Genomic DNA, 21,926 nt, shown 5'->3' with positions numbered 1-21,926 from the left:
AGGACAGGTCTCACACTAGCAATACTCACTGTCTCTCAGTGGGGAGCAAATGCCCGTGAGACCCACTGCTGTAGCCTCCAGCATGCTCCCAGGCCACTCTAGACCAAGTACAGCTGCTGACAAGCCCACCTTGGGGTGTCTGCAGGACAGGAACTCCCAGGGGAACCTTTGGTAGAAAGTAACTTTCCTCCCATTGCAGATGGCAACCACTTTCCTTGTCAAAGGGGCTTTGTTGTCTCCATTTTCCTCCCCACTGGCACCCAGCTCCCATGGCAGTTTCGGTTCCTCCACTCATCTGACCTCGGACCTACTATGCTGTGAACATGTCAGATGGGAGCATGCAGTCAGTGCTGGCCAACCCACTAACAGACTAAGCTATTATTACAGCAGCCACAAAAAGGAAAACGGACCTTTGGGCTCCTCATGTGTCCGGAGCTGTCTGCACATCCTGCCCCCGTTAACCGAAAACATGTGGTCAGGCCCTGCCAGGCTGTCACGCAGCTACAGCCCCAGTGAGCTCTCAAAGCATCTACAACTTCTGTTTCCTCACCCCTCTACTTGAATAAGCTACTGAAATCTAATGCAGGGAAGTGGTGAGACCAATATGCTTAAGTGTCCTCCTCATCACTGATGTTACTTCTCCAGAGCTTTGCTGTTTCAGCAGCACCTTCTTTAGCTTGTTCATTCCTATATGAGGGTTACCAATCGCTGGAGGATGCTTGTCCCTGCTTTCCTAATGTGTTCCTAAATTCCAAAAGACAATTACATGCATAATATCCCCATTGTAAGCCTGCAGCAGTGCTCAGACTCACTTTGTTCCTATAACACATGGACAATGACCTGCCACACTTCAGAAACCTGGGCCTGAGCTATGCCCTTGTGCCCAACCTCTGCAGGAAGTGACCACAGATGATTCAGGCTCAGCCTGGCTGTGTTGATGGACATGATGGGTGCCAGGCAGCCCTGATGACCTGGGGTTTTCCTAGCAGGGCCCCAGAACCCACACACTGAGGGCAGAGAGGATCTGTAGGATGCCCATTTGCGGCCCATTTGTGGCCCAGGGCTCAAGCTCCTCCCTGGTACTTGCAGCTCAGTAGATGAACTGGGTCATCCCTGGCTTCACCATCAAATACATGAGGGCCAAGTCACCACTGAGGCCTCATGACATCGAGGAATTCTTGGAAGAGTAAGGGCAATGAGCATGCAAATAAGACAGCACTGGCATGCCAGGGTTGGTTGCAGCTGCATGTGCCTGTTTGGAGCTACTGACCCACCTTGAACTCCGGCAGGAGCGAACTCTGCCACAGAGGAGAGAGAGGAGGCAGGCTGGCATACAGTGACCTACCCCAGAAAATGCCCCTACCTCACCACCCTCCTCAACCAGAGATAGCATTTGTGCATGCAGTTTCCTGGAGAGTATTTTTCTTTTTTCTTCTTTCTTTCAAGTCTGGAGCCATGTAAATACTGAGAAGCCGCAGTGTCCTGTGGTTCCCCAGCACAACCCCGCATTCTGCGCAGATCTGCCTGCAGTTGTTTGCTTTGAACCTGCCACCTGCTCCTTTTATTTGATGTCCCTGAAGTTCTTGTCTGAGAAGGAACAGTGTACAATCACACTCTAATTTGTATTGAGGTCACTTTGTTTTGAGTCACTGTTCTCCACGTACCTGCTTTTTTTAATTCAGTGGTGAAAGCTCCCAAGTGCCTCAAGGGCACAGATCATGCATTTGTAATTTTTTCGAACCTTTTCCAATAATTTCTCGGGTGATGCATTGCAAAAGTCTTCCAGTTATTACCACAAATGGCTGAGACTGTAGAAACAGCAAAGAAATACTCACTATCCTTGCCCTGGCATATATAACCTCCTTGTATATCCTCTGTGCATCACTACCTGCAGCCACTTGTGAACACACAGCCTCATTCATGCCCCTCCCCAGCACAAGCTCTTCTGCCCATGCCCCAGATGTGCATCCACCAGCACCCATTCTCACAGGTCCATGCTTGCTTGCATGTAATGCCCCTTACCTTTATTCCTCTAAGACTTCCTTCTGCTTAAAATATAACTAACATGCCATAAATACAAATGCCTCAAGCATATAAATGCCACTGTAAATGCACTCTATGTGTGTATCAGCACATACTCCATTCAACCCTCACTTTATACACACCCTTAAATGCATTCTTCTACCCCACACCTTGCCACAACATGCTATGCAGCTTCAGGAAGAGCAAGGGAAAGCCCAAAGTTGTTTGAAGGAGACGGTCTGTCCAGCTGGAAATTCTACTTCTCGGTTGTTCCTGTGCCAAGCCACGTTTCAGTGGCCTCCACCTAGCCTAGGGTGAGAATCCTGGCCCTAGCAGCACTGCCAATTTTGCCCATTTTCCTAGTCAATCCAGTAGGTAGGCTGATAGGTCTACAGTCAGCACACAGTTGGAAATGGAGTGGTGGGTGTGTTTTCCAAGCACCACCACGCTTTGTAGCACAGAGGTGATGAGTGTGCCACACATGGGCTTCACATGGAGCCCTGTCAAAGACAGATCCAGGTGAGCACAGGGCATCTGCTTATGGGTGAGAGTAAGAGGGTAGAGATTTCTGCATAAATGAAACATACAGAGCTAAATATATATATATATAAAATGTGTGTTCATGCATGTACACAGGTATGTGCAAGAAAATATTTGGACAACACAAGAAGAGATAACTCTGTGTGCTGGCTCACTGAGTCTCAGGGTACACATACAACAACCCGCTTTGCCAGTGCTATGAGCTTGGTTCCTCTCTGTTATTTTTATACAGCCATACCATTAATCTAATTAATTTACTTTAACTGGAGAACAGTATTAGCCTAAATGGCCCCACTTAAATCACAGAGCAGCCGTAGCCAAGCTCTTCAAAGAGCCGCCTGTCCCCATTCACCCTCCTGCAGATGGTTAACACAGCTGAGCCTGGGCTGCACCTTGGCACAACGGCCCTGCTCTCCTCGCAGCGTTTGTTTTTTGCTCTGAAGGGAAACACCTGCACATCTCCAAGCAAGACGGTTCAAAGCAGAGAGAGATCTCAGCTTAGAAGTTAAGGGCTCCCCCACCAAGCCACAGCCCAAACCTGGTGGGAGGACTAACAGTGGAGCCAGCAGTTGCAGCAAAGCAGAGGTCCTGAGGGACCTATGCCAAGCTGACCATGCTCACAAAATGCTTTGCTCACATTCCAGCCACTGCCCCTGCCTGCTCCAGCAGAGGAGGGAATGTTTGCACAAGGTGGTTTGGAAGCCACAGAGGTGAACAGGCCCTCGCTGGTGTATGCCAGCGGCAGCAACAGGGCACAGCAAGGAACAACATTCCAAAGACCACAGCTCAGCTCTCGCTTCCCTGGTTTCTGCTGATAGCTCCTACAGTGGGCTTTGGGAAACTGTTCCCCCCTGCAAGGATCTGGCATCCAAAGAAGGCCAACATCCTCACTCTCCTTCATCAGTAACACTGGTATCGACAGCTGAAAAGCACTCTTGTAAGACCTTCATGAACACCACTAACCTGCTTTCTTTGAGCTTCAGAGTTGTTGCCTTATCAAGGCTTACCTTCACGTTTTATCACAAAAACTGCCCTGCTTGGTCGTTAACCTGGAGGCCCAACTTGCAGGGAGAGATGATGAGTGGGCACGATTGAACTAAACCCAAACACACGCCAGGGCCCCAGACAACAGCCACCACCATGGTTTTGAATGGCATCTGGGGCCTCAAAGGTGGGTGCACTGAGCAATCGGGTTGTGCTGGAAGAAACACCACAGAGAAAGGCAATTCTGTACAGAAGGTACAAGAATGAAGGGCTCGGTGGAGCCAGCAAGTCCACCTTACAACCCTTGCAAAATCGGCCAAGGCCAATTAACAACAAGCTGCAGCTGACAGAGAGGGGAGGATTTCTTGATAAGAGAGATGGCAGGAAGCCTAGAGGAGATGAGAGCTTGGAGGGAAGAGTGGAAAAGGCCTCCTGGGAATGAGCCTAAGTAGGACTGCTAAGGGAATTTATGCTAATATCTCTCAGGAGGCCTTGGAAAAGGGAACATAGGTAATAGCCTTGTGAGATGCTGGTGAAGATACAGACTTAGGAGTACAGGGGAGAGACAAGAATTAGCTTAAGTAGATAGCAAGGGGTGGGGAATGCACAAGTATCCAAGATGGAGTTTTTAGAGCAAGATCCAGAAGAAGGGGTGAACTACAGTTCAATTACAGAGTAGCACAAGTGCTCTATATGTAAACAAAAGGGCTGCTGAGAATCTTGGGATAGAGACACAAGCCTTCCTGAAGACAAAACTACAAGCCAAAGACCAGTCGGTTACTCAAACCTCCTTCTGTTTTGTGGGGATAGAGACCTCCAGTCAGGTTACATTTTACCCCCAAGCAACAGGTAAGTCACTCAAAAGCCAAAGCACTTTCTTGGTGAGGGAAGCGCCAGTGAGGGACAATATACCATACACAGGGAGCAGCTGCACATGGAGCTCCTCTTACATGCAAAGAACCTGGCACTCATTTTAGAAAAACTCTTCCTCTTCACAGCCATTCTCTTGCAGACGTGGACTCCTTGCATGGGGGAGCGCTTGGGACTCGCTCCCAGGGGAAGGGCTTGTGATTGTGTCACAGCTCACTCTGTTCCACCCCCTCCTCCACCTCTATCCACAAATACACAGAAATGGCAAACACATGAGACCCAGAAGAGGTGTGAATATAGCAGCTGTCACACTTTATTCCATTGTTTTGTGGTTTGTTGGTTGTTTTTTTTTTATTATCATTATTATTTTTCCTTCTGCTTGAAAAAGAAGAGACAGAGAAAAGTTACAAAAGTACTAAAAGGCAACAATATTGGCAGGACATCCCTGTTTCCCACTCCCACCCGGGGCAAGGCAGCCTGCCACACCTGCGGGCTGGCAGAAACACACCTCCGGACCCCTGCACCTCGGCAGCTCTCGCTGAGCAAAGCCTGGGGCTGCAGGGCCATGCAGGGGCTGCTGCCCCAGCCATCTGCATGGATAATGTACCTCTTCAGACAGGTACCAGGCTACGGCTGTCCCAGCTCCTGAGCGCAGGAATTTGGTCCAAAGGGGCAATGCTTCCTGTCCTGCACCTGTCAGCTTGATCTGGCAGCAGTTAAAAAGCTGAGCTGTGCCATCAACACAAGATAAGCAGAGTTTCTACAGGGCAGGAGGAAACAGCAGAGGAATCAGCCTCTCTTGGAAAAAGGGACTTGCAGGGAACCACAGTGCTCTGCCAGAGGTTCCTCACTAGTAAACACAAGCGACCTCTTGGAGGTGGTGCTGGTGCAGGGGTGGCCCAGCTATAACAGTCTGGAGCCAAGAAGCAGGCTGAGCTGGGGCAGCATCAGGACTGACATCCCCTCACCACTTTGCCCAGCTGCTCTGCCTGCCTGAGTGAGAGGTGGTTAGGTAGATAGGAGGGTGGGGTGGGGGATTCAGGTCCCCAAATCTACAGCCTTTGGGCTTTCCCAAGGATCTCAGTGAAGGGCCCAGACAGTACCAGTGAAAGCTGGTTCACTCTGTGGCCTCCTACTGGCAGCTGGACTGACCACTGGTCTCATCCAAAGAGCAGCATCAAAGACCTCCACACTGGAGCAGACTTAAAAACAAAAATTATTTTGTATTATTCACAGTTGCTTCTCTTGATCCAGACAAGTAGTAAACTGCTTGCTCCCTCTTCTACTCAGATACAGGTTCATGGTGGGGAATGCCTAGACAAAGAGGTTACTCTCTCCACCAGGTGCAGGAAAGGGAAATGCCTTGTACCTCTGCCTCAACAGGACAGGCAAGAGTTTGTTCCATTAACTCTTGCCTTGTGGCACAAAACACATGCGTGCCTCAAGACAGATCCCACTCGAACACCAGCGGTAGCAAGGCCTGGCATGGTCCTAACTGCATCAGAACAGTCTATGGAGAAACAACCCACAGCTTCATCCAAACTGCACTCCTGTTTCTTCCACCAGCAGACAGCCACAAAACAAACCTCTTTTTCCCACTCCTTGCTACATCTGGGAATACTAGTTCCACTGATACCAGAAGAATCCATATGAATTTAAATAGCTAGTAGGAACAATGGGAGTGGAAAGCTTGCTGGAGACATTAAACTGGGTTGGGTTTGATGGTACCACTTACCTTCAGAAACATGTTAGGGCAGCAGGGTATTGGGACAATGCTATGGAGAAGTGCTGCTTATCCCAGAACACAGTCTCAGCAGAGAGAAGACCCAAGAGCACACAGTCACCCCAAAGTTACTCTCTTCTGCTGAGAGGACTGAGGGTGGGTACTGTGTTTTCCTGGATGGCTGAACTCAGACCTCTCATTCTAGAATTTTATTCTAACCCCCAATCTACAAAAGTAGGAGGCTCCTGCCTCCCATTCCAATCCCTTTTTTGACAATATCACTGAATTACAGCAGACCACCTGGAATGCAGTTAAATGTGCCCATTACCTCTCCACACATTTCCCTGTCCTATGATTTTCCACTTAAGAGAGCTTGATGTGAATGCAATAATAATCAGATCAGAGACAGATCTTCTTGTTTTGCAAGCAGCCCTATATAGCCTCTTTCTCCACTCCTGAGCTCACTTCCGAGTAGGAGAAGTGTCAGGTCTATAGCAAAGCACTGGAGACTCGAGTATCTTTGGAAAACTGACTGGACTTGGTTTCACACTTTGATTACTCATCCCTGCGGCCATGCAGGACATATTAAGCCCTTAACCACTCATGGATATCTTCAATTACTACCATTCTCATATTTAACACTGCCTTGGTAGCTCTCCTTACAGTTTGTGGATTTGACTGTTTTGTTCTGCCCTGAAGGACAAAACTTACTCCCTTTGCCACTGTTCTCATGTGGCAATGGTAAGAAAACAGGTGCTGATGCAAAGCTTCCTCCTGCCAGAGCGGGTGCATTGCAAAGATGTGTCATCGGCCCTTTCTTCTCCCACCCCACCCCTTGGGCGCCACCACCTCCCCTTCTCCCTGCCAGGCAGGAGGTTGGTTGATAGTTCCTGAGGTTTTCTGGAGAAACTCCTTCAGTAGGCACATGACGGTTCTTCCACTGGAGCTATTGGGCTCAGCGGCTTCAAGGTGCTGAGGGAACGGAAGGCAAAGGTGGATGGATCATACATAAAATGGGGTGGCGGGCAGCCTCCATTGATGCTCTGCAGGGGAATAAAAAGAGGGATGAAGTCAGTGCTCACATAAACTGCAAACAGTGAAGTTCTTGCCTCCAGTGCTTTGTCATACCCCTCTCTGGTACAATTACACCTCCCTGAATGGGTGGTCATGCTAGTACTTGCAGCAGAGGGCACTAACATAAGCAGGGCTCACATCCTACCCTTCAACAAAGAGGCGTGCACGCCTCCCTCCTCCAGGACTAAGGTCCCTAGGATTCACATGACTAGGAGCCATTGGACTTGTAGCCACTGAATGAAACAGGTTAGCCATGATGCATTTAGAGACCCAGAGTCCGAACACTGCCAAAGGTATCACATGGAAAAGCTAAATTCAGATTCACTTAGCACTGAAGTAGGATCTATTACAATTTTGGAGCACAAACACAAACTAAGTCATCTCTGAAGACTCATTCTTCAGGCCTATTTTATAACGACTCTCCAGTAAAGATTTACAGGTGAGCCTTTCTTAATCTCTCAACTCCCAGGCACACTAAAACTCTCAAGAGTTTTGGTTCCAGACTCCACAGTTTAATGAGGAATGGCTGAGAGATGCCTGGAGGAAAAGATCCCACCTGAAGTCCTTACAGCCTGGTTTGCACCACAGCCACTAAAAACCAATCTCTTCCCTTTTTCTTCCAGTGTTCAGAGCATGGTCAAAGCAATTTCAGAGTAAGGAGGTCAGAAATACCCATGCACTCCCTGCACTGTGCGATAGGACAGAAATGCTGTTCCCCACAGGGCTTTGCGGTGACCCATGGATCCCAGAGGAATTATGGTGCTGAAGAAGTGATTCCTGTCTGTTAAATGTGAAGAGTTTTCTTTTTACTTTTCAGGAACTTTGTTTTTTTTTTTTCTTTCCTTATGCAAGCAGAAGCACTAGAGGGGCAGCTACTTGACAGACACTTTTTGGTCAGGAGAGGAGGTCTCACTGGTCTATGAGCCGGTAGAGTATTTACTCATGATTCTGCAGAGTTCATTCCCCAGGAACAGGCATGAGCTACTGAGTGACACAGGCTAGGAAATTCATGCAAATGTCCCCTACTGTCATCTCACTTCCATCACTGTTGAGCAGGGCTTTACCATTGTTTTCATGGAAGTTAGGGAAAAAAAACAATGGTAAATGCATTTGAACAAACACAAACACCGCAGGCTGGGCAGACAAGTGATTGAGAGCAGCCCTGCTGAGAAGGACTTGGGGGTGATGGCTGATGAAAAACTCAACATGAGCTGGCAACATGCGCTCACAGAACAGAAAGCCAACCATGTCCCGGGCTGCACCAAAAGGAGCCTGCCCAGCAGGTTGAAGGAGGTGATTCTCCCCCTCTACTCTGCTCTGGTGAGACCCCACATGGTGTACTGCATCCAGGTCTGCTGCCCCCAATACAAGAAGGACATGGAACTGTTGGAGCAAGTCCAGAGGAAGGCCACAAATTTCACAGGAGGACTGGAGCACCTTCCCTACAAAGATATGCTGAGAAAGTTGGAGATGTTCAACGTGGAGAAGAAAAGGTTGTGTGGAGACCTCATAGCAGACTTCCAGTATCTGAAGGCAGCCTACAGGGAACCCAGAGAGGGACTCTTTGCCAGGAACTGTACTGACAGGACAAGGAATAAAATGGGTACAAATTGAAAGGGGAAATTTAGGCTGGATATTAGGAAGAAGTTATTTACTGTAAGGGTGATACGGCACTGGAACAGGCTGCCCAGGGAGGTTGTGGGTGCCCCAACCCTGTCAGTGTTCAAGGCCAGGGCAGATAAGGCCTTGAGAAACCTGGTGTAGTGGGAGGTGTCCCTGCCCGTGGCAGGCACGGTTGGGACTAGGTGATCCTTCCAACCCTTAACATTCTATGTGATTTGGCCTGGCTCTACGTGTCTGTTGCCTTTTGCCTTTTCTAACTAGAACCATGGTTTCCTTTGCTCAGCCTGCGCTATGACTGTTCCTCAAAGAATTAGGCTTTCTAGGAACAAACCTCAGTGTCTCATCTAGTGACGGAGGTTCATTCTGGCACTTCAAGATCAGGTCTACCAGACAGCTGCAACCACATAACAGCATAGAAAGGTGATGTTTTGATGCCCCACCTCTACCCTGACTGTGTTTTAACTTGTCATCACAGGACAAGCACACACAAATTTTCCCCAAAAGCTGTTCACACAGTTGGTCTCACCCAAACAGTCACAGCAAATCAGAGTGAGCTAGGGAAGTGTCCAAAAGCCAGGCCCTGGATGCTGCAGTAACTGCAGCAGGGTCTGGAAGCCTCTGCCTCCAGGCTGTTGGTCACAGTTCAGCCCCATGGGGCAGCCTTCATGTCAGAAAGGACATCTTTAAAAGCCAGTGTGGGCAGCATGTTCCTGCCTAGTTGGTATCTCCTCTGCAAATTAAGATGGGCACTTGAAAATGGAAAATGCCAACATGGTGCTTGGCATCAGTTGTGCCTGGAGTTTCAGCCAGCAAATCATGCCCTGCTACATTCCCCTGACACCTTGGCCAGCAGCATAAGAAACAAGAGAGGCAGATTTAAGGGCCTTTACTCAATAGCCACCTGCTGTGGGGTTATATATGGTGTGTGCTCTGGCAAGCCTCAGAGCTGGAGGGTAACATAGCAACCCCTATTCAAAGCTAAGGGGCAGAATAAATCAGTACATTTGTCCTTCTCCAGAGCAGAGAAGGTCCCCTGCCAGTGCCAAGAGGGAATAGGAACAAAGAACCTGGCAGTCCCCTCCATTTTGAAATGCCAGACGGGATTAGGGAAGGCAGCTGAATCAGTTCATTTCTGGCAGACGGCAAATGAAGAGGCTGGGGAAAGATGGGTCCAAAGGACAGACGAAAGTCATCTACAAAATTCACTAGGCTTTGGGTGGGCAGGTGCTCTTCAGTTTCTCTCTGGGCCTCTTTCTGAGGCCAGTGTGCGGGGCAGAAAGACTTCCCAGGGCACTGTGAGGAAGACGGGCACAGAGCAAGGGTTGAGGTGAAGGACAGGGATGTGAGAGGACACAGGAGAATGCCAAGATTCACAAGTGGCCATGGAGCTGCAAGTAAGACTCAAACTGCACCCAATCATGCCTCTATCATGGCACCTCTCAAGCAGCCACAAGATGATGGCTGGCTTTCAACAGAATGAGAAGGGCCTGTGCCCGACTGCAGGCAGTAACAGGAGAGGCAGTAATGCAACTTGCCCTCATTCGTGGCAACACCCTGACCAATCTGCACTCCTTTATAACCCTGAGCAGTACAGGACTGTCTTGCACCTACTCCATGCCTGACAAGGCAGCACCTCTGCTACGGATCTTGTTGGAGATAGGAAACCCTCAAATCCCTCGACTTCCCTCTTGCAGAGGAGTGTTTTTTGATTGGGGCTCATATCCTGCTCTCAAGATGACCAGACCTGATCTGGCTTAGTCGAAGACACCATTTGGGATCACAGCATGTGGCGGTCTGGCTCTGATGAGTAGCACAAGGCAAAGCTCTATAGATGCATTTTCAGAAAGAAGACGGATAGAGCTGGCTGCCAGGGAGGGGAACATGTTCCTCCCATCCCATCGCTGGGCCAGCTGCCTCCCCATAGTCTGGTCAAGTGTCCTAGCCAGCCTGCCCTTCCCCCTGGGCACCCAGCCCCATACTGTGATTCTTGGGACATTGCTTTGACTATGGAAGGATGTTAAGAGTAGTTGCCGCTGCAGCAAGTTCCCAGTGAGTCTGCCATAAACCTGCCTGACAGCCCCTGGTGAGCAACCCCAGGCCAGCTCCTGCAGAGGCTCCTCAGAGTGCAAACAATATGTGCTTGACATTAAAGGCTTGTGTGTTCACTCTAATGGCATTCGGGCAGCTGGGTAACGCGCACAAAACGGAGCCTAATATGGGCCCTGTGCTAATGGAAATCATTAACCAGAGCCTTCAATTTGTTAAGCAATGTATTTACACAGCTGGGGAATGGCCCGAGTCAGAACCACTTGGCTGCCGACAGGAGGGCACACGCTCTGTCACACACACATGCTCACTTGCACACACTCACCTGCTCTCACACGCCTCAGGTTCTCCCCACAGTGCACAGGCGCTTCCTGGTCACTTCTTCACATCCCTCTGGGTACACACAGACCTCCTCCCAACTTGGAAATCACAAGGAGAGCTGTCCCACTCATACAAATCTTGTCTGCTCATACAGTAACTCAAGACAAGCAGGCAGAAATTTCATAGCATCCAGGGGATGGTCATCATTTGTTTGGACAAGTCCTCAGAACGCAAGGTAGTTCCAGTACCTGCAAATACCCATGATGGCTCTCATTGCACGCCTTATTTGAGTTAGATGAGCTCCTAAGGGAGATAAGCTCATCTTACACACATTTCAAGCAGTTATGGGCAGAACACCTTGGTCAAGGACACATCTTCACCTGTGTATGTGTGCTCACATCTACACTCTTGCAAACCTGTATTATCATCACCAATAGTGTCATCACCTTTAAATACAGGTGGCAAATGAGCAACCAGGTTTGAAGCATATCTGAAGCACGATAAGGAGGACGCACACCTAAAGATAGAGACTGGATGGAGATGCCTCAAAGAAGACTAGTAAGATCAAAAACCACAGAAGAAACGTAGAATTTTGATCCTATTAGCAGCTCTCAGAAAACAGAGAAATGAGCAACTGTTCCATAAAATCCACCTGTAACATAACTATACATTTCGGCAAGGAAAAAGTACATAGGAAAAAGATGAACACGAAAACATGAATCTACTACTATGAACCCACACTCCTCCTAGAAACAAGTCCCTTACCTCTATGAAGTCTGGGAAAATATCTCAAATGCAGGTTATAACATAATTTGGGCTCCTGATTCCAAAGAACAGTGGTTCTCCTCTCTGGACAATGCAAAAGCAAGCACAGCTCCAAGTGTGCTTTCAGCTGTGAGAATGACAATCCCCAGAGAAGGGGGGAAATGCAGTTACCCAACACAATGTCTTTGAAGGGAGTGGTGTGCTAGGGGTGAAAATTAAGCCCTGCTTAAAACTATTTGGTCTTCTTTCATAAGAGCTCTAGTATCCTGGCGGGATTCAAAATCAGATCAACTTGTGTACTCTGCCAACCCATTCCTACTCAAGGCCAATCCAGCACAGTAGTCACTTCTTTTCTACTCTTGGGCCCCAGTGGTTGGGAAATGCTGCTGAGCTCCGTTTAAAGGATGCTGCCTTCCAGCGGTGGGTGAATGATCCCTTTGCAGCCTGCAGACTCACTTATTAAAAGTCCTTTGGGATGAAAGGCACCATGTAATTGCAAGCTGTAAAGGCGCATCCGATTCCCACCACCACCCTGTGTGGAAAGGAATAAATCCCCAGAATAGCCTTGGCAAAGACAGATCCCTGCCTGAGATGCTGCCTCTCTGTGAGACAGTTGCCTTGGTCAGGAATGGACAGAGCCAGAGGTAGCACCAATATCCAGGCAGGGCACAGAGAGAGTAAAGGCTGTCAGACTCCACAGTGAAACATTTACAGGCACACTGCTTTTAGTTCCACTTTGTCCTCCTTCCCCTGCCAGGTGGTTAGAAAATAAACTCCTCCACACTTCACCTTCAATGTGTGAAACCATCAGCTGTGAGCAAGGGAAGGGCACCCACACACCTGCTCCTAGCTACAGCTGTAATTCCAAACATGGTTCTGACCAGGCCGCTTTCTATGCTCTGCCTCAGTTTCTCCAGTGCATAATACACACATGTCCTGGCTTCTGCAGGAATACAATTAATTTTCTTCCTACGAGTTGGTGTATCCTGTGGTTTAGATTTAGGGTGAGAATAATGGTGACAGCAACAACTAAAAGCATCAGTATGTTAAGCAGTGTTTATACTAAGCCAAGGACTTCTCAGCTCTTCACGCCCTAACAGTGAAAAGGCTGGAGGCACGTGAGAAGCTGGGAAGGGAAAAAGCCAGGACAGCTGACCCAAACTGGACAAAGGGCTATTCCATACCATATGATGGCATGAACTGGTGTTTTGTCTTCCTAAGTCACTGTTACACATGATGGAGCCCTGCTTCTCTGGAGATGGCTGAACACCTGCCTGCTGATGGGGAGTAGTGAATGAATTCCTTGTTTTGCTTTGCGTTTGTGCACAGTTTTTGCTTTCTCTATTAAACTGTCTTTATCTCAACACACAAGCTATCTCACTTTAAGCCTACCAATTCTCTCCCCCGTCCCATGGGGGTGACAAGTGAGCAGCTTCATAGTGCTTGGTTACCAGCTGGGGTTAAGCCACCACAGTACACCACTGTCAGGCAGCTGGGACAGACTAATTAACATCTAGGTGTTTTGACCTTCTGACAAGGGGCGATTTCCTTTCAATTACAGTCTTGCTTCAGGCAATTTTCAAGAAATAGTCCCTGGCAAACAGGACCAGCTCCTCCAGTGGAGCAACAATTCATATTTAACTGCTTCTTCATTAACTCCAATAAGAGCCTCTGACAATTTATTCTAGTCACAGACCTGGAGTGACTAGTCACACCTCTAGACACAGCTCAAAGAGTAACTTGTCAAAGGCAAACTCCTTTCTCCTGAAAGTCTCTCCTTCACCCCCAGGTTCATATGGAATTTTATTTCAGGGAATAATTAAAAGATAGACCATGACAGAACGTCATTTTAAGACTACTCTTTTCCCTTCTCTTCCAAGAAAAGAAAAGGTCATTTTCAAATGCTGTTCTGAAAAGGAACCCAAAACTTTACAGTTAGCACTGTTTTCTTATATTTTCAAATACCCTCCCCTAAAAGACTGAAAGACCTGCCTTACACCACCAACATAAGGCTGCCTAACACCTACTTCCTTCTACACCACCGCACTGCAAAGAGCAGTTCAACAGTTTACAAATACATCACTGTTCCTCTAAGAAAGCTTTAAAAAAATTTTAAAAATCAAACATTTGCAAATGTGTGTGCAGGGTTGTCAGATGGCAACTACCAGACTTAGAGAGGTGCCACCAGACAGACAACACTGAACCTTTTTGGAATGTACTTCAAAGGGCCTACCAGATGCTTGGCTGGTCACTTGCCCAAAAGCAGAAACAGGCCAGTTTCAGCTATGGGTCTTTGCTGGCACCAGTGTGATAAGCCTTTCTTCTCCTCTCTCTCACACGTCTTTAGATACCTTTTTGAGAAAGCTGACTGCAAGCTTTGATTTTGCCTGCCCGACAACCTGAAGGAAACAGGCTGCACAAATAAAAGGGACAGATGGGTCATTCAGAGGGGCAGGCTGTTGGTGCTCCCTGGCCAAGTTGGGGAACTCAAAGCTCCAGGGTCCCAGTGAAGATCATGCTCTGAAGGCAACACAGATCTCTTAGGAACAACTGAATGAACCCACATTTACCTACCAGTGAGCTGTGTCTCGCCCCCACTTTTTCTCCTTCTGTTAAGAAACGGCCTGTGCTTCCTGCGTACCTGCAGTAGTTCCTGCCCATACCACAGGGCCTGTGTGTGCCTGATCAGGAGGAGAGGCAGGCACAAGAGTAGCTCCAAATAAACACAGGCAAGGCATGATCTGGCCCTAAATCTCTCAACTGCATCTGCCTTGGAACCCTCAGCAGTTTTGGTCTGTGCTCAAGCGATACTACCTTGCCCTCTCCTTCCTTCCCACCTTCCCCTTTCCAACCCTTGCTCTGTAGCAGGAACATCCTTCCTTCAGACAGATGGCAGCCAGCTGCCTCACAGTCCTTCTCCCTTGGGGCCAGGAACCCCAGGTACCACGCTTCTCCCAGAGCCTGCACGTGGTGTCTTCTTGGGCGTGTGCACCTTACAGGTTGCATAAGGCCAGGGTAAGCAGATTCCCTCCAGCAAGGCAGGCTGGCATAGAACAGCACGCCTCTTTCAACTTAAAGGGTACCCAAATTAAAACTGCAAAGTGAGTATTAATTAGCCTGGCATGAGCAGGCTGCAAACACATGCTGACATAGTGTGCTTGCCTCTGGACAAACCGCCTCAGCTGTGGAAGCTGAACGCAGGAAGTGGGTGTATTATGGGAGAGGTGTGTGGGAAAAGAGGATTACAGCTCTGGGGACTGGGAGAGGCAACGGGTGCCAGGTTCCCACAGCCACGTGAACAGAAGGGAGCAGGGAGCAACTGCAGCAGGCCTGGATGCAGTGGTAAAAGAACTGCCTAATCTGTCATCTTGGTTTTGAAGCTCTGACAGAAAACAGTGGCTCTCGGTGACCCTGTGTCATCCCCTACATCCCTCTCTCTGCTCAAGTGTGTCACACTCAGGTGTGACCCAAAAGGCATTAAAAATCTGACCGCTTCTCTGTGAAACATGCCTTGCCACTTTCCAGCCCCTTGAACTGTGGTGCCACTAGCCATAGCCACCACTGACACACAGGGCTGTGCCAGAAGCAGCCTTTGCCATGAAATCCAGTAAAATCAACACTAAATAATGCCTAGAGTCAAATCTCTGGAATAGTCTTTAACAGACAGAGGCATTCTCCCCTTGACTACACTGGATCCTTCCCCACACTGAGGAAACTCTGTGGACAAAGTCTTTTGTCAGGAATTATTCAGAACAAGGGCTGGCCTTCTTCAGGACAACTCACTAGCAGGGTTGGGAGGAGCATTGGATAAGCAAAGTGATATTCATGCTTTTACTTGGTAGAGGACCTTCTCCATTTTGCTCAGCAGCCGTATGCCTACCACTGGAGACAAGCGCCCACCTAGGGAACTAGAAGGCCAAAAATCTCCATAAGGGGCTTCTGCCCAGCAAGTAATCCAAGGATGCGACTGGCCAAGGAGGTGAGTCTCTCTTGTTGATTCTAAAGGGCAGGTTCAGGTTTAAGCACTCAGTGCCACACTAAAAACAGTCAGGAGGGTTTGACAAACCCTGCAGTTAGGGACTTCTGCTGCCTGAGATGTCAGAGCTGTTTATATTCATGGTATGGTATAGTATGACTAAGGACACAGCTCTAGGAACATGGCTTGAAGTTCTCCTCACCCTGCCTCTCTCCAGGTGAGTGACACTTTCTGCTGATTTCTCAGTGTAACTCTGAAATTGCAATCATGGTATCTATCTGCCTCTGGTATGCATCCAGAGCTAAACAGGTAGGAACCTGTGATAGAAGGGGCAGCATCTGTGTGTATGTATATATATATGTGTGTATATATATATATATATACATATGGATACACACGCTCTCTTCTGATTTTTAGAAATCATTACTCCATGCTGCACAGCCAGGACCACAGGTTTGCACCAATACTGCTCTGTCACCTCGTATGCCTTGCATTTGTGTACAGCTCAGGCATCTGCCTAGAAGGCTCAGGCCAGCATATCTCCTGCTTAGCTCCAAGCTGAAAAGGTCCCTTGTTTCAGGAGAAGAAAAGCCAGCATGTTTCTCAGTGGCCTTTTAGGATGCAGATGTAAGAGATAAGAGGCAGGGAAGTCATTCAAGGGATCTGGCCCCTGTCCAAGCAGAGGGCGTTCTCAACATTGATAAGATCAAGGCAAGAGCACAAGAGGTTTATGTTCTGATTTAAAATTCTTACTTTTACATAGCAGAAAACATCTCTCTCATCAGCCAGGTTATCAGATTGGCCTTGAAATCCTTACTTCTTCTCTGCCAGCCCCAACAAGATCTCTTGAGATACCCAGAGGCTTACCAGTTGTGTCTTCTACCCACCTACTGCTGTTAAGATAAGCTCAGCTCCACTAATCCCATTCAGAGACTACATGTAGGAGCTTATGAAGGCAGAATAAGAACAGGAATAAATGAAAGACTTGTAAGCCTCATCTCGAGAGGGCCTGGAGAACTGAAGACTTGTGACGTTATAGACACTCTAGAAGACAGGTCTAAGCACTCAGGGCTGACCAAGCCTGGTCCAGGGCAGAGGCGCACACAGTCATCCTCCTTCCAGTGCTAAGTGTCTTTGTGCAACACCCAACTCACCATACAAACATGCTCTGGATGCTAAAGTACCCCCACACACGTGTACCCCTCACCCACTCCCAGTGCCTTGCTTCCAGTTACAGACTGGCTGACACTTTGAGGCACCACTGACCAGGTCTGCACACACACATGTTGCCCACCTCACTGTGCAACACCTACTCCTCACCTTGCCCTGGTGTATGTATGCTATTATGTAATGTACCTATTATGTACAAATCCATACTTCATATACACACTGTCACCTTTAATTTATCTCTCCTCACCTGCCTGCAGGGGCTGATTCTCTGTTCCATTATCCTTTACCGGGTGGGAACAGAAGGCAAGACTTTTTTTTTTTTCTAATATCATTTGCTTTTCACCTCTCACAGCTGCTATTATTCCTGAAAACATAACTGAGCTGCTGCACATTAGAAAAGGTTATTGATTTCTCTGCCTTAATCTGTCTAGGTTCTTAGACTTGTCACATCACTGTCCCATTATCCTGCTTAAGAACCGCTGAGTGAGTGGAAAAGCTGTGGCTGATCACCACCTGAGCTGGCCCATGGGAAACTTATTTACAGAAAACAACAGCAAGGTGACACCTTAGTGTTAAAACAGTAGCAAAACCCAACCTAGGTCACCTGCTTAAGAAAGACTCCCAAGGACCACGAACATTTCCAAGGGCTGTGTTTCCATGCCAGAGGGCAAAGACAATGCCCCTCCATCTCACCTTCCCATGGGAGACTTCCAGCAGAAAAGGGAGGAAGAGCATAGCTGGGATGAAGCATAAGAGCACAACATCTTTTGCATCCTGACATGCCAGCAAAGCCCCAAGATACCAAGGGAACCGAAGTATCACCAGAAGGGCATTTTTATAAGCACACAGTGTCTCACAACCACATGAGACACTGATCTCAGCAAGAACAGGGTGCAAATGCTTCACCGATGTTACTTGAAGGTCACTGTCATCATTGTCCTCACAGAATCCTTTCTCTGTCAACAGCAGGAGAACTGGAGAGATAAAGCAAAGATCATTGCTCCAAACCCCTGGCATAGACCATTACATAACCTGCCTGCTCCTCAGACCAGTTCACTCACTCCATCTCCATCCAGCTGTACGCTGTCTGAACGTCACTGCCCACCACACTTCAGAAAGAGGCTCTTTACCTGTGTTGAAACAGGAGCACTTGTGCATTAGATCTCCTCAGGGCTACAGTGACACAAGCAAACTGGTTCACATGGTGATGTTTCCTGCTCAGACATGCAGACAGTTGCCTGGTTCTTCCTGTAAGTGCTCATCAACCCATTCATTAAGAGAGATCTGCCTTCATTTCTTCTACTGTCACCACACTGATGAAGTTCCAACACTGAACCTGTGTCACCAGACCCTCAGCAAGAGAGAGCCAAGCCTCTCACCTCGCTTCCTGCTATCACTCTTTGCAAAAGGCCACATTCACTAGGGCCTCAGAATAGCCCTTCCAAGTGAACTTATGTCCCTAGTGTGCTCTGACTCCATCACTGAATGGTGGGCCAGAGCCAGAAATCACAGAATGGCTGAGGTTGGCAGGCACCTCTAGAGATAGCTGAGTTCAACCCCCCTCCTCTGAGCAGGCTTAGCAGGAGCTTGTTGCCCAAGAATGCATCCTGGCACACTTTGACTATCTCCACGGACAGAGATTCCACAATTTCTCTGGGCAGCCTGAACATCCTGCATTTCAATTTGTGCCGGTTACCTCTTGTTCTGCTGCTGGGCAACACTGAGAAGGAATACTGTGCCAAACATGTCTTGCTGGCTGGATTAAGGTTACCCTTTTATATGATGAGAGCACAGCATTGTCCTCCAGAGGTATTGACCTCTCTCAGCTGCTTCCAGAGCTGAGGCACCTCAGCAAGGTATTCTGTCAGGGACCTGCTGCCTCCTCTCTCAGCTGGCTACAAAAAAGTGGGCATTCTCAATCACTTGAAAAATGGAAGCAAAAATGCACCTTTATCTAACAGCTCTGCCACCATAACACAGCAGTAAGAGACTGTGAAGTGTCATATGCTATTGTCAGGGAAACCACAAGTGCCTCAGGTAGAGATGCAATCTCCCAGTGGAGAGAGTGGCCAGAAAGGAGTGCATTTTGTACCATCTATCAGAATAGTGTGCTCTCTGTTTCTCCTGTTTATTATAGTGCAAGCTGACATGGGCTTAGGGAGCAAAGGGCTAATTGTCCTCTCAGATTCTCCAGGGACACAAGAGTAAGCCACAATAATGAGCTTAAAGTGTCAGAGGAAGCCACCCAACTGAGGCATCACTGAAACCTCGAGCACCACTGGAAATTTCTGGGTGTCCAGGGATACCCAGGAAAAAAAGCAGCGAAAGCACACGGGGCAGCCATAAAGGAAGATGATAAACAAGTTGAGCTAAAACATTACAGTAGGATTAGACAGCCAGTAGGTCTGAAGGACAGGCACAGTCTGGGGAGAGCTCGTGGAACACAGGAGGACACAGTTACACTGAAAACAATTCAAACAGGAGCACGTGAGAGCATAACAGATCAGGATTAATGGTGCAATCAGAAGTATCGGATCACTGTGGTACTGCTGCTATGGGGCTGCTGGAAGACAGGACTAAAGTGCCCTGGCAGAAAGCATATGAAGAGTCAGAGAAATACTACCCAGCTCTGCACAAGGCTTTAACCAGTCCTACCTGCTCCTTCTCCCCTCAGACACTCCCAGAAGAGTGATGGGCAAGGGCACCCAACAGCATGCTTATAAACTGCAGTACTTCTGGGTACACAAAGGCATCAGCCCTATTTCCTGCCAGGCAAGGTGTAAACCCTGAAGGATCCTGGTCTGTCATTCATCCCTCTTGCAAGGTTATAAATTACTGCAGTCAAAGTAGCATCTTCATCACAAAGGGTATTTGTTTTCTTCACCTTGACCTGTTTTGATCTGTGTATCACAAATATGTGGAGGATCATATGGGGCTCAGTGGACTGAGGTACATCTGCTTTGGCTACCACGTGCAAGGCCACACACACACAGAATCAGAGAATGGTTTGTATTCAAAGGAACCTTAAAGATCATCTAGTTCCAACCGCCCTGCCAAGGACAGGGACACCTTCCACAGGACCAGATTGCTCAGAGTGATCATCTGACCTGGCCTTGAACATTTCCAGGGATTGGGCATCCACACCTTCTCTGGGCAACCTGTTCCAGTGCCTCACCACTCTCACAGCAAAAAATTTCTTCCTAATATCTAAACTAAACCTACTCTCTTTCAGTTTAAAGCCATTCCCCCTTGTCCTATCACTCCATGCCCTCGTAAAAAGTCCCTCTACAGCTCTCTTGTAGCCCCCTTTACGTACTGGAAGACTGCTATAGGATCTCCCCAGAGCCTTCTTTTCTCTAGGCTGAGCAACCCCAACTCTCTCAGCCTGTTTTTACAGGAGAGGTGCTCCAGCCCTCCGACCATCTTGGTAGTCCTCTTCTGGACTCATTTCAAAAGGTCCACGTATTTCTCGTGTTTTGGGCTAAAAAGCTGAACGTAGCATTCCAGATGGGGTCTCACAAGAATGGAGCAGAGGGGGAGAATCACCTCCCTTGACCTGCTCATCACGCTGCTTTTTATCCAGCCCAGATACCTCTCCCACAGCACCATACAGCACTGACCAAAGAAAACCAAGATACCCACAAAGGAGGCAGGAGTTGGCTGAAGAGTCAGGTAATGGGCTGCTAAAGACAAAAGACTCAGAAGTACAGGAAACAAAAACTAAAAGGAGAAGATCTGAGGAAACCTAGACCTGACAGAGGTGTGCTCTCAAGCCCGAGATGCTCAGACACTGGAGTGTTATCCCAGCTACAAAGCCATCCAAGCAACATAGCTCTCATCTGCCATCACCCTGTCCCACACCCCATACAGTTCTGCAAACACCAGCACACCATGCAGGTATAGTTCCTTTTCCACAGCTATCTACCAGTACCTCTCACCCCTACCAAACACCACTTGCACTTCAGATCAGCACTTGGTCAAGAAGGATCCAAATGGCACCCTACAGGACAGCTATGCTGTATGAGTTCATAGCATGGAATGTAGGCTTTCACTCCAAGGAAGCTTTGAAACCCCAAGTTTACAAAATGGAAAAGACAATGTATTATTAGCCTTGTCAGCACCTAACCTAAATTTCAACTACATCCTGTACTACAAACTAGCAATTTTTTTTATGCAGCTTTTGCTATCAAGCCACAGGAAATCTCCAGGAATCACCTTTTGGACCCCGATGTTCAACAAGGATCCTCACATTTAGACATATGTGGAAAGATGCAGGAACTGCACCAGAAAAGGGCAACTTACATGGATTTTAATTACTCTAGTCTTCGCTCCACAATTCTTCTTGAGCAGCATCTTCTGAAAGAGAAATAGAATCCAGGGATTAGTAGAAGTAGCATGAGGGAACATAAAGAGTGAGGTTGTAGGGAGTCTCTTTTCATCAGCATTTAATTAAAACAAGATGGATGAATGGTTAGGTGAGGTATAAAAGATTACAATTTACCTAAAGTGGCCATCAAGTAATCTGGCCATCTCCTAACCTGAGACTGTCTCAAGCAGCCTGCACAGAGTCCTTTGGCAGTGGCCAATACCCTGGGTTTCGAAAGAACATGCAAGAAATTTCACAGAGAAAGGGATGCAACAACTGCCTAAAAGGAAGTTTCTTCCTAATTTCCGTCAATCAGTGGTTAGACTTTGCCCCGAAGCAGGTGAATTTATCTTCCTTTATGAAGGAAAAAAATAATCTCTTTCACGTAAATGTTGACATTCCCATTCTTTAAGAGTTATTTTCATTATGGTTATTTATTTAGAATT

The 21,926-nt window shown here is 47.9% G+C and overlaps 1 protein-coding gene across 2 annotated transcripts in view; it reads right to left on the bottom strand.

The window, feature by feature from the left end:
* Positions 1-4,705: 4,705 nt before the first annotated feature.
* The window catches only part of LOC126640499 (uncharacterized), a 59,011-nt gene continuing 41,790 nt past the window's right edge, over positions 4,706-21,926 (bottom strand). The window contains exons 4-5 of one of the 2 annotated variants that reach the window (XM_050316328.1): positions 21,417-21,470; positions 4,706-7,182 (exon numbers count right to left, since the gene is read on the bottom strand). In XM_050316328.1, coding sequence (XP_050172285.1) covers positions 7,054-7,182; positions 21,417-21,470 — 183 coding nt within the window. In that variant the 3' untranslated portion in view covers positions 4,706-7,053. The remainder of the gene's footprint in view (positions 7,183-21,416; positions 21,471-21,926) is intronic. The other variant, XM_050316329.1, reaches the window with a different exon arrangement.

This window comes from Myiozetetes cayanensis, unplaced genomic scaffold, assembly GCF_022539395.1.
Source record: "Myiozetetes cayanensis isolate MyiCay16 unplaced genomic scaffold, myiCay2020 scf2-11, whole genome shotgun sequence".
Classification (NCBI taxonomy): domain Eukaryota; kingdom Metazoa; phylum Chordata; class Aves; order Passeriformes; family Tyrannidae; genus Myiozetetes; species Myiozetetes cayanensis.
This window is presented reverse-complemented; position numbering and strand designations above follow the sequence as displayed.